This window comes from Cydia strobilella, chromosome 3, assembly GCF_947568885.1.
Source record: "Cydia strobilella chromosome 3, ilCydStro3.1, whole genome shotgun sequence".
NCBI classification, from domain to species: Eukaryota; Metazoa; Arthropoda; class Insecta; order Lepidoptera; family Tortricidae; genus Cydia; species Cydia strobilella.
The window spans coordinates 19,365,699-19,384,464 of record NC_086043.1 but is presented as its reverse complement, the minus strand read 5'-3'; the positions used below and the strand labels follow the sequence as shown (position 1 = coordinate 19,384,464).

General features: G+C 38.0%; 1 protein-coding gene across 1 annotated transcript in view; it reads right to left on the bottom strand.

The window, feature by feature from the left end:
• LOC134756050 (solute carrier family 25 member 32) overlaps positions 1-18,766 on the bottom strand; it is a 36,265-nt gene that overhangs the window by 4,690 nt on the left and 12,809 nt on the right. Inside the window, exons 4-5 of the mRNA XM_063692843.1 lie at positions 9,844-9,957; positions 1,136-1,281 (exon numbers count right to left, since the gene is read on the bottom strand). Of these exons, the coding sequence (XP_063548913.1) occupies positions 1,136-1,281; positions 9,844-9,957 (260 nt within the window). The remainder of the gene's footprint in view (positions 1-1,135; positions 1,282-9,843; positions 9,958-18,766) is intronic.

Sequence of the window (18,766 nt, the reverse complement as noted above, 5' to 3'; positions counted from 1 at the left end):
AGAACAGTTGTGGCACAACACAAATATAAACTATTGTCTTTGCTTCTATATTTTATTAACAATACTTATCGTAAAATCATCTATTGACAAACAAGTGAACAGCTATGTTTAGAATTACGACTTTTTTTACAATATATTCTTCGGAATTGACTACCTTTCCAAGTTATAATAGGGGAGAACTGAGACACAAATGATGCAAAATAGAAGAACCATATGACATAAATTAATGACTCAACAGATTATAAACTTCGGCACACAATGTCGTTAAGTTTCTTGAGAGCAATATTACAATATTACGTAACTGATATTGGTACTGTATAATGCGGCAAACATGATAAAAACCATAAGGAATCCTAAGTGTTTACTTAAAATATTATCCGTCTTTATTAATCAATGTTAACTCCAATACTCTTAACTGGCCATCCGAGAACCTTAAGTCTGTAATAAGGGCCACCCCACACTAGCGTCTCTCGATCGTCGGCATCTAGCCAACTCTACGGCTGCTGCTCGACGCAACGCTGGCGCAACTGCGCAGCGACGCCATTTTTCATAGCGCTCACTAGCCGCCATAGACATAGTAGTTATAGACGCGCCACCGAGCGACCGGGGGTAAGAGAAAGAATATTCATATAAAATTTGGGCAGCGTAGGATTTTTTTCTCTTACACTTATAAATTTCGGTATTTCGCCATCGCCTCCTACCTATGATGCCACCCGGTCGGTAATAAGGACAAAGCATGGCACTATTTTCTCTTTCCTCTTATAGGAATCGCAATAAGACTATCTTTCTCTATCAAAGAGTGTCAGGTCCAGACGCTAAAAAGACGCCAGCGAGGGTCTCCCTGAGGCTTACGAATTGTCAGTTCTATAGAGTCATCGCGTTCTTCTCGTGAATATTTATAGCCCGCCGTAACCTCCAGGCCACCAGATCTCTATCCCGCGTCGGTCGGTACACACTGTGAAAGACTTAACGAAACAATTAGATCCTATCTTAAGTACAGTCGCGTTCCCATCAGACGTCGATCTAATCGTTGTTGGTGAACTTTTCCCAAATGAGCATAACTAGGCATATGTTAGGCGTTACATGTAGCAGGTACGGCGTGAGGCCCTTATAGAAGCCGTGGAAGCGTTCGTACCTCCAGGTCTCGGTGACGCAGTGCCAGGCGCCGCGGTAGACGCGGTGCTGGTCCTGCATGCGCGCGCGCACCACCTGGTACGGGTACGTGGCGCCCGCCGCTATCAGCTTCGACACGGCCGCGAACGTCAGGTATTCCACCGACGTCTGGAAACAAAACGATCATGCGTTAATACTCCTAATAGTACAAGTTACATTGTGTCAATTAAGAAATAGTTATTTACGATACACGTGCGGAAAAGAGGAAATTCGAAACGAGTGGCGAATTACCTATTCGCACGTGTATCGTACAATGCTTTACAGTACATACTTCAAACTTTCGACATATGCACGAAAAGTGCTCTTTTACGCCCTAGTGCGAGAAAGTAGCACCATATGTACTGTAAACTAAATTTTTACACTTTTGATATTATAACGGTAAAAATTACCACCCTATAACATCATGTTTTATGTATTATTTTTTCTTATGCAGTATTTTTAGGACTTTAAGGAGACGATGGTGTATCAATACATAGTACAAAACAAAGTCGCTTTCCGCTGTCTGTCCGTCTGTCCCTATGTATGCTTAGATCTTTAAAACTACGCAACGGATTTAGATGCGGTTTTTTTAATAGATAGTGATTCAAGAGGAAGGTTTATATGTATAATTTGTAAAGGTTTTGTAAATATTAGTTGAACTACCCGTGCGAAGCCGGGGCGGGTCGCTAGTTTATTTTAAATCTTGACCGTTAACCCTTAAATGCATGATTTTTTGTATAACTTTTTAATAAATTGAAATAGATGTGTCATGCTGTATAAAAGTAATAAATGTGATTTTGGATAGCTGCATACCACGGACCATCAAATATACGATGCATATATACATCATTATGCATTTAAGGGTTAAAGGGTTAAGCGTAACCCAAAACATTATAACAGAATAACAATATAATAATAATGGTTATCTACCGACCGGTCGATGACTGGCAGAATACTATACATATAAATCAGATATCTTGCTAATCTTGAAACAATTGACACACAGATAAAATTGAAATTTAGGTATGTGATAATATTCATGACAATCATGACGTAAATGCATATGACGCATTTTATCACACCAAGTACAAATAAAAAGCTTATTAGTGTGAAATATAAATAATTTGAAGAAACATTCAAATATTTGGAAAATGTAGCGCATTCTGTATTAAGTTCACTACGTCATTGACAGAGTGCGATGTTAATATTTGTAGTATTTTCTATAAAAAGGGACCTTATTTTCGATGGCGCTTACGCCATTATTAACGATGCTTCGATATAAATACAATGCCGCGCGACGCTGTGCGGCGTAAGCGCCATTGACAATAATGTCCCTTTTCATAGAAAATGCCCCATTTATTTAAGTACAGCGCGAACGACAGAAACATATCATGATTTACATTACTCCGGGTCCGACGCTGTATTTTATAGATAGTATTGTCAGAATAAAAGTATTATCTATTGAAATTCAAAACGCTGCTCTTACTATTAATACCTACCTAATTTTGTAAAGGCGAGTTATACGACAAAATACTCCGTTTACACATCGCGGGCATCGTGTAAATTAGTGTACCTACAGTCAAATTAGTTTCCTAGCCATTTCGTACTTTGTCACAGTGACAATTAATATAAGTCGCTAGAAACCTTATACTATTGTCACTGCAGTGACAAGGTACGAAATGGGCCGGAAATTAAATTCTTTCCCCCTTATTCATAAAACTTTACAGGCCTGATTTTGTTAAATTATAATTTATCCCTTTTTTACAAATACATAATGTTTTGGAGTAATACAGGAGTAGAAAATTAAAAAAACGGCTATAGATCTTAACACACGTGTAATGTCTCTCTCTGACACATACAAGCTAGGAATAAAAAAGTAAAAAAGCGCCTGCGAGTTTAGCATGGCAAATACATCTAAAAGATTTCTTGCTTAGATTTAAACATGCCCCCGGGGTTGAAAGAAGCCTTTCAAGCAGAATCGGTAGCCACAGGAAGAGGACAAATCTTGCTGAAAGCGCGTCGAACGACTCCTCCAGCTGTCTTCACGTCAGCCACTCGTGATATACCATCCTGTCCAGAGTGAATGGCTACAATGCGTCCCAGTCTCCATTTCAACGGAGGAAGATTGTCCTCCTTCAGCACAACGAGGGTATTATTTTTGAGGGAATCGTGGTTGAGTCTCCACTTGACACGCTGTTGCAGTTCTGGGACGTACTCTTTAGTCCACCGAGCCCAGAAATGTTGACGGAGCTGTTCGATTCGGTGGAATCGTGTCAGATGCTGGTAAGTGTGGTCCCGCAGATCCTGCACCGGCAATGAGGTGAGTGAGCGTCCGACAAGAAAATGTCCAGGGGTGAGCGCTGAGAGATCGTCCGGGTGTGATGACAGAGGCGTGAGTGGCCGAGAATTCAACAGGGCTTCAATATTGATGAGTGTAGAGTTAAGCTGTTCATAGGTTAAGTTACAATTTCCCAACACTCGATGCAAATGAAATTTAACTGATTTGACACCCGCCTCCCAAAGACCCCCGAAGTGAGGTGCATAAGCAGGCAGAAAATGAAAACTAGTGTTTTTACTAGCTAACGTCTCAGCCAAAGAGTTGCAGTTTTCCTTCAGAAACTTTGTAATTTCATTATAGGCTCCGACAAATGCAGTGCCGTTATCGGAGTAAATGTTGTCTGGCTGTCCCCGGCGAGACATAAAGCGAGACAGTGCCAGCAAGTAAGTTTTACTAGTTAAATCTCCCACCAATTCTAAATGTATCGCCTTGGTTGTGAAGCATATAAAAATAGCAACATAAACTTTAACTAGTGCGCAACCACGACCTTGACGGCTGGCTGCCATGAGTGGACCTGCGTAGTCCACGCCCACATTCCTAAACGGGTAGCCTCCAGGTGACAACCGAGAATTTGGCAAATTCCCCATCAGTGGAGCAATTACTTGTCCTTTCATAATTTTACAACGCACACACTGATGGTAGCAAGCCTTTGCCAAATTACGACCTCCTATGGGCCAATAGGTTTCCTTAATTGTTGCTAACAACAGCTGAGGCGGTGCATGGAGAAGCCTTTTATGTTCCTGATTAAATAATAATTTTGTGAATCGATGTGTGGACTGTAAAATAATGGGATGTTTTTTCTCGTACGGAAATTCTGAATTGGAAAGACGGCCTCCCACACGCATAAGGTTGTCGTTGTCTAGGAATGGGTTGAATTTTAAGAGCTTACTCTTTTTTGGCAAATTTTGTTTTTTGGCTAATATATCATATTCTGAAAATGATTCGCTCTGACTGAATTTGGTAATCACCTTTAATGAATCATTTAATTCGTCATGATTGAGGTACGTGGACGACGTCGACGCTTCATTTTTTCGGCATTTTTTAATGAAGCGAAGAGCGTAAGCAATAGCACGAATGAGCCGCGAGAGATTCGAGAAACGATTGAAATCTATTAATGGCTCATGAGTTATGTTAACGTGCAATGAAACCTCAACGCGGGTTTCAGGCAGCTCATCGCATTGCTTTGTGATAGGATTAAAGGGCCACTGAGCCACGTCTTGCTGCAAGAAACTGGGACCCGACCACCACAAATCTAACGAGTCTATAACGTTTGCATGCACTCCACGGGAAATTAAGTCCGCTGGGTTTTGGTCTGTTGGAACATGCCTCCAAGTACAACTGCCGGTGATTTCTAAAATGTCCGACACTCGGTTCCGCACAAAGGGTTGCAACCTACTCGGCATCATCTTAAGCCAACCTAACACTATAGTCGAGTCGGTCCAGAATGTCGTGCTTCTGACCTGAGCTCTAAGTGAAGTCATGACCTTGTCATACAGATGAGCACTAACGAGAGCGCCACACAATTCAAGTTTAGGTATAGTCGTCGGTTTAATTGGACTAACTCGACTTTTTGCGATCAATAACCTAACGAACACCTGACCTTCTTTGTCTACACTACGTACGTACACACAAGCGCCGTACGCGCGTTCAGATGCGTCTGAGAAAATGTGTAGATCAAAGGCTATGTGTGAGTTGCAAATGACATGACGAGGGACTCTAATATCATTCAGTGCCGGCAATCCATCCAAGAGTTCTACCCATTGTTTGGTAATCTCTGGAGACAGTTCTTCTTCCCACGTAATCTTTTGAAGCCACAACCGCTGCAGTAGCATCTTCATGGTGATTACGACCGGAGACAAAAGTCCTAACGGATCGAAGATCTGAGCAATCACTGAGAGCATGTCGCGCTTGGTATTTCCTTTGGGAACTAGTTTTCCTATTGGAAAATACAGCTCATCAGACTCAGGATGCCAGCCTAAGCCTAACGTTTTGCTGGGCTCATTTGATCCTATATTCAAATCCACAGAGGATTGAGAGGGTTCACATAGAAGGCGAGACTCGTTTGACTTCCACTTACGCAGGTTCATTCCTGCTGAAGAAAGTGCTTGATTCACTTTATGGCGAATCTCTTCCACTGCCGTAAGCTCATCTCCTCCTGTCAGCAGGTCGTCTACATAAAAATCGTGAACGATGACTTCTTTGACTTTCTCATCGTCACAATCCAAACCTATTTGTTTGAGACACCTGGTGGCTAGGAAGGGAGCACTGGCTGTCCCATAGGAGACAGTATTGAGCTCGTGCACTAATAGTGGCTTGGTCTCAGAGCTGCGCCAAAGAATTTTTTGAAGGTGGCGGTCGTCAGGGTGCACCCATATCTGACGGTACATTTTCTCCACGTCCGAAGAAATGATGTACCGGTGCTGCCTAAATCTAATAAGAATAGACAGAAGGTCGTCTTGCACAGTGGGTCCGACCATCTGGATGTCATTCAGACTAACACCTGAGGTAGACGGGCTGCTAGCGTTATACACAACACGGAGTTTCGTCGTGGAGCTATTGTCACGCAAAATTCCAAAGTGGGGTATTATATAACCCTTTTCTTCCCCTGAGATCTGCCTACCATGCGACATGTGACCCAAACTTTCATACTCTGCCATGAAATCAGTATATAAACCTTTAAAAGAGGGCTTGGTTTTAATTCTGCGTTCCAATGATAGCATGCACTGCTTTGCGCGTTGAAATGAGTCGCCTAGGACACTTTCGCTTTGTTTTAAAGGAAGCCTGACACAGAATCGTCCGTCGGCTAGCCGCGTAGTATTTTCAACGAAATGTTCTTCGCACATTTTCTCCTCAGGTGAATAATGAGACGACTTATGGCTAACTTCTTCGAGCTGCCAAAACCGCGTTAATTGGGTTTGGATGTCGTCGTTACATTTTAAATCATTATTACCTGTGTGCGAGAGACCAGAAGCAAAAAAACACTGCATACTGGAAGGCAGATGGTCGGTAATTGCCCGACCAGCAACCAAAAAGCCAAAGCGAGTTTCACAGAGCATCGGAAGCTCTAGACCTAGTCTAATGATCTGAGGCTGTGTAGGAAACGAGTCCCAAAACACTTCAGATCCTAAGATTATGTCGACAGGTGCAGGTTTATAAAAGTTTGGATCAGCCAAACAAATGTCGCTTGGGATATTAAGATCCCTCAAATCAATTTGACGACATGGGACGTCATCAGTAAGGGATGGCAGAACGTAACAGTTTACTGTTACTGAATATGTGTCATTTAAAGATTTAATAGGAAGTAGACACATTTCTCCTATTTTAGAAGTCTGTTTATTTATACCAAGAACAGACGTATTAATTTGATTCGTTGGTAAGTTTAATTTCTCACAGAAACCCTGAGATATTAGGCATGCAAAACTACCATTGTCTAACATGGCGCGAGCGACATACTCTTTATTGTTGCTGTCGTAAACCTTTACTAATGCAGTTGCGAGCATACCATGTTTCCCTTGTGCCATTTGAGCCGATAATGTCTGTACAGGAGCGAGCGAGGAATCATATGAAACATTTCCTTAGCCAGAATGAGATGCGACGGGCGCGGCAGGTGATAATTGATTAACAGGAAAAATCGATTTATTATTTTTAGTTAAATTATCCTCCTCGCCGCGGCCGGACGCGCAGTCACCGCTCGATCTAGATTTGCAATCTGTAACATGAACTAACGTGCTATGTTTTCGCTTACATAATTTGCATCCCGGCTTTTTGCAATGATTAGCGTAGTGACCACCGCGTAAACAATTATAGCATACCTTTAAACTCGGTAGCAATTCCAATCGCGCAGCGTTACTTAGGGCGAGAAACTGTAAACAACTAGGTAAATAATGTTCACCGCTGCATTTAGGGCACTTAGCGACAGTGTTCTGTTTCGTATCTTGTACGGACAGGGTTTTAAGTTTCGGAGTGTTTTTGTGAGAAGTGTTACCACGACCGGCAGTGTTATTTGTGGACAGTTCCAACGTTTCTAATAAATCGGAACGATTTCGCATGAATGTTAAAAAGGCTTCCAGAGTAATTGGCTTATCTTTATCTAAGCGACCTTTGTATTCTTCCCATTCCCGGTACGACTTAGCGTCTAACCTATGTGACACAATGTAAATAAGCAACGTATCCCATTGTTTTACTGGTTCGCCGAGCGATTCCAAGGCAAGCAAGTTTTTGTTCAATTGGTCGATCATACGTTTTAACGCAAATGAAGACTCCCTGGTAATTGTTTCGATATTAAAGATTGCTGAAACATGATTTTGTAGCAATAAACGCTTGTTATCGAAACGATCACACAGGAGCTTCCATGCAGTTTGATAATTTTTAGAACAAAATTCAACCGATTTAACAACCACTGCTGCCGACCCCTCCAATGACGATCTCAAATAGTGAAACTTATTTATTTCGTCAATTTCGTCATTTGAATGAATCAGGCTTAGGAATGTGTCGTGGAACTCGAGCCAATTTTCATAAGAGCCTGAAAATTTAGGCAACTGTATGACGGGAAGTTTAACTAGCTTATGATTGCTAGCACTAGAAATACTTGCACGTTCGCTACCCAGTTCTTCTTGCTTTTTATGAAATGAATTTAAAATATCTTGTGCTTTAGCAATTGCACTAAAGTACTGGGTTTCGAACTCAGTTCGCTCAGGTAACTGAATGTCAATGCTTGCCGACAAACATTCTAAGTCTAACTGCACTGCATCGTACTCACTAAATACATTTTCCATTCTACTGATTCGTAACTGCAACTCATTGGCGGCTACTGAGGTAAGTGAAGAACTTTCCAAAGAATTCACGTAGTTTGAGAAGTTAGTTAGCCGGCCCTTGTAACTGCCACGTTTTTTGATTAAATCCTTTTCTTCGGACATTTTGAGAGGCGTGTGTTGTCAACTGAAATGTTATACAATGCTAGATTAACTTAAACGTATAAGAAATGTATGATAGTACAGTTGATGCCTAAGTTAACAGTTTATTTAAGTGTATATTTATTTTATTTACTTAGTTTAAGTTTTAACACCAATAATTGTATCTAAATTTAATGTTTCATAACAATTATTTAATTAGATGGTGGTGAAAACTAACCTATTGTTTTATTTAACACCTACCTATGTCTAATCGTCCAGTTAAATAATGATTAACTAAATTCACAGTTCGTAGATTTATTAGTTAATTAAAAGCCTAGGCAAATATCAGTGAATAACTAATACAAATTAACTAATTACGAAATAAAATTAAAGTGAAATAGTAATCTGACGCGACAAAGGTTAACCTAACTGTTAGGTACATGTGGTTAAGTTAAACAATTAAAATGATACTAACCGTATTAAATCGTATAATTACTACCTGTATGACGAGTGATGGGTGAAAATTAAGAATACTGAAGGCTTAACTCTCTCTTCAAGTCCAGTAATCCCACATGAACACGATCTCAGAATCCTCCTTTCCCAAGTCAGCTTGATCTCTTGCTCTTGTCGGACGAATTTCTTAATTTATTCACTTGTCAGCTCCTTATATTATATAATCTGGATTATTGGCTGTAATGTTCAATCCGGTTCGTTCCAGGACCATGTTTTGGAGTAATACAGGAGTAGAAAATTAAAAAAACGGCTATAGATCTTAACACACGTGTAATGTCTCTCTCTGACACATACAAGCTAGGAATAAAAAAGTAAAAAAGCGCCTGCGAGTTTAGCATGGCAAATACATCTAAAAGATTTCTTGCTTAGATTTAAACACATAAGTCAAAATGACAGATGAAAAACGGTTCATAGCAAATTCAGGCCATAACGCGTTTATGAATAACGCCATTTGACTGTACAATCGGACATTCCCGGTGAATCACCTTAAGGGCAAAAATCGTTTAAAGGTCTTGCAGACGGTCAGGCGATATCATAAAAGTGATGACCAATAACATGACACTTAAAAATGTGGGTGTTGAAAAAAAAGGTTAGCTCAGGTAATGTTTATTGCCGTCCATTGTCTTTGTGACGGTCGGCATTTGCAAACTAAGATAAAGAATCCAAAATGCATCCTAATTGGTTATCTCTATGGGAGGCGGAGTTTAACTCGCTCGTAAAGATCGTGGTGAATTTTTTCTGAAGTGGTTCACCAGCAATGTCCCCGCGATTGTACCTAAACGTTTTCCTGCTCATACCACTGCAGCTGCCCGAGGTTGCCTTTATATACGCTTTATCCAGTAAAAGTCAAAAACCCGGCAGCGTCAGAGGCAAAGGCATGGTCAATGGTCAATATTACGTGCATAAATGATCACGAAAAAAATTCAGTGGTCAAATCAGGTCTCTTACCAGTTTAATGTCGATGGGCAGGTTCCGGTACTGGTTGTAGCGGTTCTTCATCTCCTCGTAGGTCATGAACTGCAGCGCGCCGTGTGACACGCCAAACATGCCGGGTACGAAGCCCTGTAATACACAAACGCACAATGTTACATACAGACGTACGGAAGTAAGACAACTATAATAGAAAAGCGGCGTTGTTTGAGTGTTGAAACCTTTCTGGATTTTTGAACAAGTACACATGTTTTGGTAGATTTTTCGATCTGATAGAAATAAAGGACGCCCTGGAAATATTATAAAAAAATCGTAAATGCGTGCACGAACACTAAAGTGAGGCAGTTGAAACGGTACAATAAACGTGCAGCCTTTAGGGTCTTGGGTGCAGTGAAATTCAACGTAAGCTTCAATGGGTCTTAGGTCTCTTATCCCACAGAACAGAACATGAATCTACAGAAATGTATGCCAATGGTAGATCTATCTATTCATAAGAATTGGCACAAAATTTGTATTTGTCTTTTAGATCAATATGTGTTTTCATAAATGTCATATTGTTCCACACTGGTGCCAGTTCACAGTTCAATTTGTTTGACTTGATAATATACTTAAACTAATACTGTTATTTCCGAAAATAAATATTTTGCGACCATTATTTTACGTACACAGAAGTGTTAATAAATATAAGACTGTATTTAGAGTATGAGTGCGACGCCCTTATGTCGCCTAAATAATGACGTCGAACATTATTCTTAATAGGTTGGATATTTTTGGACTTCACTGTCATCGTTTATATTTATAACTTCTTCAGTGTTAATTTGTGATATAAAATTTTTACATTGTCGAATTTATAATCTGTGGTAAATACACATTAACAAAAAATGTAAATTAGATTTTCTATAATGAAATTAATGAACATTCAACAAGTCCAATTGAGAAAAATAACAAAATATCTACGTAATAGTAAAAGTAGGCGTGATATTTCTAGATTACACTATTTATTACTATACACGAGCACGAGACTACGTGACGTCACAAATTCTCGTGACATAATAATTACGAGTAGGTGATGAGCTGATGAGAAAGCACGTGCCGCCATTCACAATAATACACAATAACAGCTTCAAACAGGGATCGGATATCGGTATTTTTTGTATGGGAACAAAAACGGTATTTTTTCGTTCTTTGATAATTATATTATCATTTCTAATTAGGCAATTTAAAATACGAAGTCGTTACCTAAATCACAACTGAGACCTACATTTCGAGTATAAAATAATTCGAAATATATGGTTATTTCGACGTTTTTGAAAAAAACCGGTTCCGATCCCTGGCTTGAAATCTAAAACAAAACGTACCCTACTCATAAATATAACAATAAATATCCACTAGCTTTCACCACATAGCGACATAGAGATATATGTTTTTCATTCTTTCATCTGTCAGGTTAATTCTCTTTGAAACAAGGTTCTAGAATAGTCATCTAACCGTGATGACTGATGACGATGATCCATATGTATGGTGTATTTAGTATGTATCCTTCAGTAATGATGTAAGTTATGGCAAAGATAGATATAACTTCGTAATAGATAGATACAGTCTAAGGAAAAAACGTGCCTCGAAAATGACGAAATATAGACTCTCGATCAGATGGCGTCAGTACCTTTGGCCTACTTTCGTATAGAGGGCGGTTTCGTTTGTTATTTAACAATTTTAACGCATATCAGTAAAAGAACATGGGTCAAAATCATAAAAATAAATAATGCAAATAAAAAAAATCATTTATCCATATTTAAATACATTTTATCGTATTTTTATAAATCTTCATTTTTAGTTTTAAAGTGTGTCGATAGATGGCAGTGAATTTACTGTGGTTACAAAATTTACTATGCCAGTACCGCTCTATAATATTATATCCTCTTTGGTTATGGTATACACGTGGATAAGAAATGAATCATATCGTGTACAAAGCCCGCAAGCTTTGGATAGTTTGGATGTCATCCAAAATACATCTTAATGAGCCGAGAAGTGAAAGGTAAATACAGTGGATTTCATTTATTACGACCGTGGTTGTTCCATTCGGCTATAGCGACGTACAATCCAAGTCTCATAAATTTAAATCATACTTTAGTACAAGATTAATATGCATATAGCGACTTCGGGTGTAGCGACGGTTTTTAATGAACCATTTGTAACAAGTTCTTAGAAATACCATGCAGATATTGCGGCCGGAGTCGGTTGTCAAAGGACAAAGAACTTTACTTTCTTATCTTTTGTTTACATCGACTGATGGTTAGCAACTGTGGTGACTTTTTGTTTATAGGTAGATATTAATTAGGTATGGGTATAGCGTGAAAACTTGTTCGAAAAGTACTCACGTTTCTGATTTAAATTAATACATACTCGTTTGTCTCTATCTCTTAACGATAACTAATCATCAATATTTAGACTAATGAAGAGCTAAGTAACTAATTAGGTATAATTCACTTCGCTTCTTAAATACACTATTCTTACAAATTGGTGAACATAAGAGCCAGTCTAAGATTTTTACCGCAGGGTGAAATAGTCGAAGAGAAGAGAGAAACGTTACTGTTTTAGGAAATAGAATATTTTTAACTCATCCCCAATTTTACGGGTACCTCCAAAGGAAAAAACGGAACCCTTATAGGATCACTTTGTTGTCCGTCCGTCTGTCTGTCAAGACCCTTTATCTCGGGAACGCGTGGAAGCATCCAGTATAAATTCAAACCAATACGGTCTACGGTCCCTTGACGCTGTGAAAAAAAATCTAACTTCTAAGTTTGAATGCAAACTTCAAAAAAAAGATACGGCATAAATGCCGCAAAAAACGTATAATTATTTCGACACACTCAAGGAAATCAAAATTGATAGGATACTTCCCGTTGACCCAGAACTCTGAAATTTGGCAAGTAATTTCGTCTTACACTACAAATACAGGGAAAAATCTGAAAACTGTAAATTTATAAAATATAAAAATAGTTAAATTTGTACGGAACCCTCGGTGGGCGAGTCCGACTCGCACCTGGCCGGTTTTTTTTTTAAATAAACTGATGTCGTAAATGTTAAATGAACTCTCAGTGTCAACGTTAGTCCTTTGCGCTTTTTTTTAAATCTCCGATTTATGAAAGCAGCGAGTTCTTTACCCTTAAATTAAGATCGAACACAGGGCTCGAAAACTGTTGTGTCGTGAATTCTAGCCATTCTAGGTTATCTAACTTAACTAGTTTGAAATTGCACGAGCTAGGTACATAATGGATATAAATAGAACGTATAGTTCGGCTGAGGGTCACAAGAGCAGAGAAAACCGGTGACTGCTGGAATAATATCGCGACTTTATACAATAGGTACGGCAATTTATACTCCATTGCATGCAGATATATTTGGCCATATTGCCCGTTAAGATATCGATCTGGAACGCTAATGGTCAAACAGAATTCTAATAGTAAATTGTACAACAAGGGCATAAAGCGATCATTAATATAACTATTTATTATACTGAAAATGACGTGTAAAATACTAAATTTTATTAATAAATATCTGAATCTGAATCTGAATCATGCTTTTCACTTCGATTGTGAGTAAAAAATACAAAAATATCCAATAAGGTAGGTTATTTTACCGTATTTATTCAAGACTAAAGAAAATTGTACCGGTCGGGAGAGCGCCGGCAGCCGGCAGGGCTGGCTGTTTATATGGCAGATTTTAAACTTTATTGCTAAGTCATAGATTCGTAATAGATGATTTTACTTTATGCACTAGAGCTTAAAAAGCGATTTTATGTCAAACGCACGCACGACTTAGTCAAACTTTACGAGCATGACAAGTGAAAAAAATATAAAGCCCAAAGAGATAAACCATTTTTCATAACGTCTGCCAAAAAAAAATCATTCAATATTTTTTTATTTACTGTCTGTGAATATAGCGTTGCACCTCACCAGTCACCAAGTAGAAGATCGGAACAACTGTGAACATAATAATGGTAAACTGACATAGAATGATCATCACTGATGATGCTCAGAACTAAAAGACCGATGGAAAAGTGCCGACTGAGAGCCCGTCTAATCTCGGCTTGGTAGGTCTTGACAATGTTGTATACAGCTCAAAACAAGCTTTCTCTAGTTTAAAATCCAACTTGCTCTAAAGTTTGTGTAGCGGCTGTGACTGTGACGTAAATTGAATGAATTTAATTAATTAATGCATATTATTGTCCATATGAAAACAAAATATAACTCCGATTCTATAACATACAAATTTCTTCGCACTCGATATGCATAATGCTCTGTATATCTAGTACATTTCCGTCCTACTAATACCTACGCCGCGCTAGGAAACTCCTATTCATACGGACTATTTTTAGTACGACAAAGGCCATACGTAAGAGACGTAAGAAAATAAACAAGAAACCTACAATCACCCGAATCACGCGACGATGAAGGTCTGATGAACACGGAAAGATTATTTATATTATTTTTCTTTCATAAATATAGCTGACAGGCTCGACAGTGAGCTCCTCCTGCACTGGACCAGGGTGCACTCATTGGTAGCTGCGTACACATGAGTATGTAGCTGCCAATGAGTGTACCCTGGCTCCTGCCAAAATAGTAATACACTAATAATAATAATAATTTATGTTTAGTTGCTTAAGACAGTATTAAGTACTAACATGTATGTAATACTAACATTATGAAGTCTGAAATAAACTAATTTTATTTTTATTTTATTTATTTTTATTCTATAAAGCCGTTCGACATTTATAATTTTACCACTGAAAAGAGATGTGACAGTCTGACAGCACTTTTGCTTATGATGAGTGATGTTGGTTGATTTTTAACCGACTTCAAGATTTCAAAAGGAGGAGGTTATCAATTCGATTGTATGTTTTTTTTTCTTTTTTTTTTTTTTTTTTAATGTTTGTTACTCCATAACTCCGTCATTTCTGGACCGATTTTGAAAATTCTTTTTTTGATTGTAAGTATATACATACAGATTGGTCCCGTTTTGGTCAAAACGCAGTTCTGATGATGGGATCCATGAGGAATCGAGGGAACTCCTCAAATGTTAAAGGCATACATATAGTGATTTTAGTATTTTCATCAACAAATCAAGCATTTACATTTAAAAAAGTGACATTTGATGAAGTGGAACTGCTGATGATGATCAGAACGGAACTCTTCAATGACGCATAGTTCACATTTGGCGATTTGTCCTCTTCGTTATGATTGGTAAGCAAGTTAGGTTTTCAAGACACATTTTTGTCAAGCTCGAGTTCTGATCTTGGGATCCATGAGGAATTGAGGGAACTCCTCAAATGTGAAGGGCATACATATAGGTATAGTGATTTTTGTATTTTCATCAACAAATCCAGCATTTCCATTTAAAAAAGTGACATTTGATGAAGTGCAGCTGCTGATGATGATCAGAAATATCAGAATGGAACTCTTTAACGACGCATAGTTCACGTTTGGCGATTTGTCCTCTTCGTTATGATTGGTAAGCAAGTTAGGTTTTCAAGACACATTTTTGTCAAGCTCGAGTTCTGATGATGGGATCCATGAAGAATCGAGGGAACTCCTCAAATGAGAAAGGCATACATATAGTGATTTTTGTATTTTCATCAACAAATCCAGCTTTTACATAAAAAAGTGACATTTGATGAAGTGGAACTGCTGATGATGATCAGAATGGAACTCTTTTGGCGTTTTGAAGTTCACGTTTGGCGATTTATTCTCTTCGTTATGGACCCAGACCCAAACTTGGACCTGGACTTTTTTTTGAACTGCGATTCTCACAGAACCGAACTGCTATCATAAAAGTGGGTTAGGTTAGGTTAGAACTGTGACCCTTACAGAAACGAAATGCTATCAGAACATTGGGTTAGGTTAGGTTAGAACTATGACCCTTATAGAAACGAAATGCTACTAGAAACGTGGGTGGTTTTACCTCATTTTAGTTAGGCAAAAGATGCTGTCTTTTTCATTTCATTGTCTGGAGTGCACCATCAACAATAAGTAAGCTTTCAACGGCATCCCCCATTGAAGTCGGTTTTTTTTTCTTAAAAATTATTTTGTGATAGGTACTTCCTATATAAACCGATAACATACCTATGTAGTTATTTTTTGCCCGACGAGAGAGTAACGTTTTTGGGCGCTTATACCTTCCTATGTGTTCGTATTGTTAATTTGTTTGGAACACCTTGCAGCCCAAAGGGCATGCCAGATTTTGATGGCGAGGGCGAGTTTTGAGAAAACTATTTACCTTTTTTTTTTGATTTAGATTCCTATAAACTCTCACAAAGTTAGTATAGCTTGATTTGTCTCAATAAAACCATTCGATACTTAAGCTTTACCCCGCAATAAGTAATTAGGAAGATGCTACACAATTAACTGGCTTACAATCCAAACCATCATGGATTGATTGTTGAACTTTGATCGCATTTGAACCAAAAACCAATCACCGCGATGTAACATGTCCTCATTAAACCTAGTAATACATTGCTATTAGATAACAACCATGTATACTCAAAATCTGTACCGCGTTATCTAGCACGTGGTTTTACTTTCGATAACAGTGATAAGACGTCACGACTTTCATTCAGCCAGCGTTTTAAAAAAAAACATTACGGAATAACCATTCAATGCCTAATTCAAAGTCTGAAGTAGACTTTATGTAAGACAAGTTTGTCGCTTTTGGCCAAGGGCCTGACACTCTTTGATAGAGAAAAATAGTCTTATTGCGATTTCTATAAGAGGAAAGAGAAAATAGTGCCATGCTTTGTCCTTATCACCGACCGGGTGGCATCATAGGTAGGAGGCGATGGCGAAATACCGAAATTTATAAGAGTGAAAGAGAAAAAATCCTATGCTGCCCAAATTTTATATGAATATTCTTTCTCTTACCCCCCGTCGCTCGGTGGCGCGTTTATAACTACTTGTATATACTATGTCTATGCTTTTGGCAGTACTCTTAATAAGATAATCACAATTTTCGAATAAGTTCTATAAATAAATTTAATTTATTTATTTATTTATTTATCGTATGGCATATCTTTACATGTCACTGCATTATAAAATTAAAATTTAAAATTAGAATCCTAGAACTAGAATCCTAGAATTTAATAAATAGGTTGCAGTCTAGTGTTTCTGGATTGTCGGGTGTATCCATGTGCGATAATATACCTCCTTAGTTCGACCAAAGATAGATATAACTCCGTAATAGATGGATACAGTCTAAGGAAAAAACGTGCCTCGAAAATCACGAAAATTTGATTCTTGATCAGATGGCGCCACTAGTTTTGGCCTACACTCGTATAGAGGGCGTTGACTGTTTCGTTTGTTATTTATAATTTTAACGCATACCAGTGAAAGAACTTGGGTCAAAATCATATAAAAATAATTAATGCAAATAAAAAAATCATTTATCCATATTTAAATACATTTTATCGTATTTTTATAAATATTTATTTTTAGTTTTAAAGTGTGTCGACAGATGGCAGTGAATTTGCTGGGGTTACAAAATTTACTATGACAGTACCGCTCTAGTATAAGTTACTCTATGGTTCGACCTTTAGAGATATCGACTTACACTGTTATTGATCGGCCTTTATCAGGGAACAAGGAAACTTATCTGGTCATTTCCTCATTTCGCGATAAATGTTTTTATTTTCGCAACTTGTATTCAACTCAACTAGAAAACGGTCCTTGGTAATTATTATATCCTATCTTACTCTAAACGGCCTTCGATTTATTTATAGCTCGCCCTACAAACGTCGTATGAATGACGAAGAATTTAAAAAAAGTGATGAATGTTTTTGTCTGGCTAAAACGCAATCTATCACAGACAATTCCATATTTATAGACATAATCCAATTTTTCATAACAACCGTTTGATCGCTCTGGTGCGATAACGTAATGCAACCTTCGGTATCGGTCGGTCCTTCCTCGTTAATCTTGTTTTGCTGTTTGTTTGTCCATTTAGCGACCCGCTGGGCACACATAGTAAAAATCCAGATGGTTTTATTTTCAGGTAATAGGGTTGAGGTATATACGTTTGGGTATTAACCCTGATAATAAGACTGGAATATTGAGGGTCCATGGTAGCCAAGTGATGAAGAAATGTGCAGATTTGAACGGTCCAATCAGGCCAAAATATTTAATTTTTTCATGCTGACCTATCCAGCTTTTCCATTAAAACAAACAGTTAAAACAGGGTCCGATTTTTTGCACAATTTGTTCGGTCTTATTATGTCACCCAATTGAAGTTTTGTGTAATATTTGCCTCTATCGCCCGGTTGAAAGAGCCATAGAGAGATAAATTTGTAAGTAAGTAATCATTTATTGCAAACCATGGTACAATACAATAGATGTTTCAATGGAAAAAGACCACACGGCACCCTGGTAGGGTATGACTAGGGGTCACAAAACCGTGCATATTTTTGAAAGCCGGTTTTTCGGGTTTTGTAGAGCAGCAAAACCGGGTTTCCGGTCTTTTAGGTATGACAATTATCCTTAAAACTACATTAACTAAATATAATATTCAGTACAAATAATAAGACTGTTACTAATCGTTATATTATTACTATCTATTACTTTCTAAGTATAGGAACTTTGTTTACTATCTAGTGCATAAATTCTTCGATGGTATAGTATGATTTTTTTAATAGAACGGACTTGAGTTTATTTGTAAATAAATGATTTTTTTGTGTATTTTTTTCCAATGCGGACTATCTCCGGAAATTTTTCATCTTAATCCAGTGGTGTGAAAAAACTGTATATGTGACATTTTCAACCAAAAGGTACCACATTGTCGCTTGTCAATAAGGTTGATTTCAAATTGAAGCTGTATGGAAATAGCGCCTTATTGACAACCGACAATAAGTACCCTTTTGATTGAAAACGTCACATATGTATATTTATGATTGTAA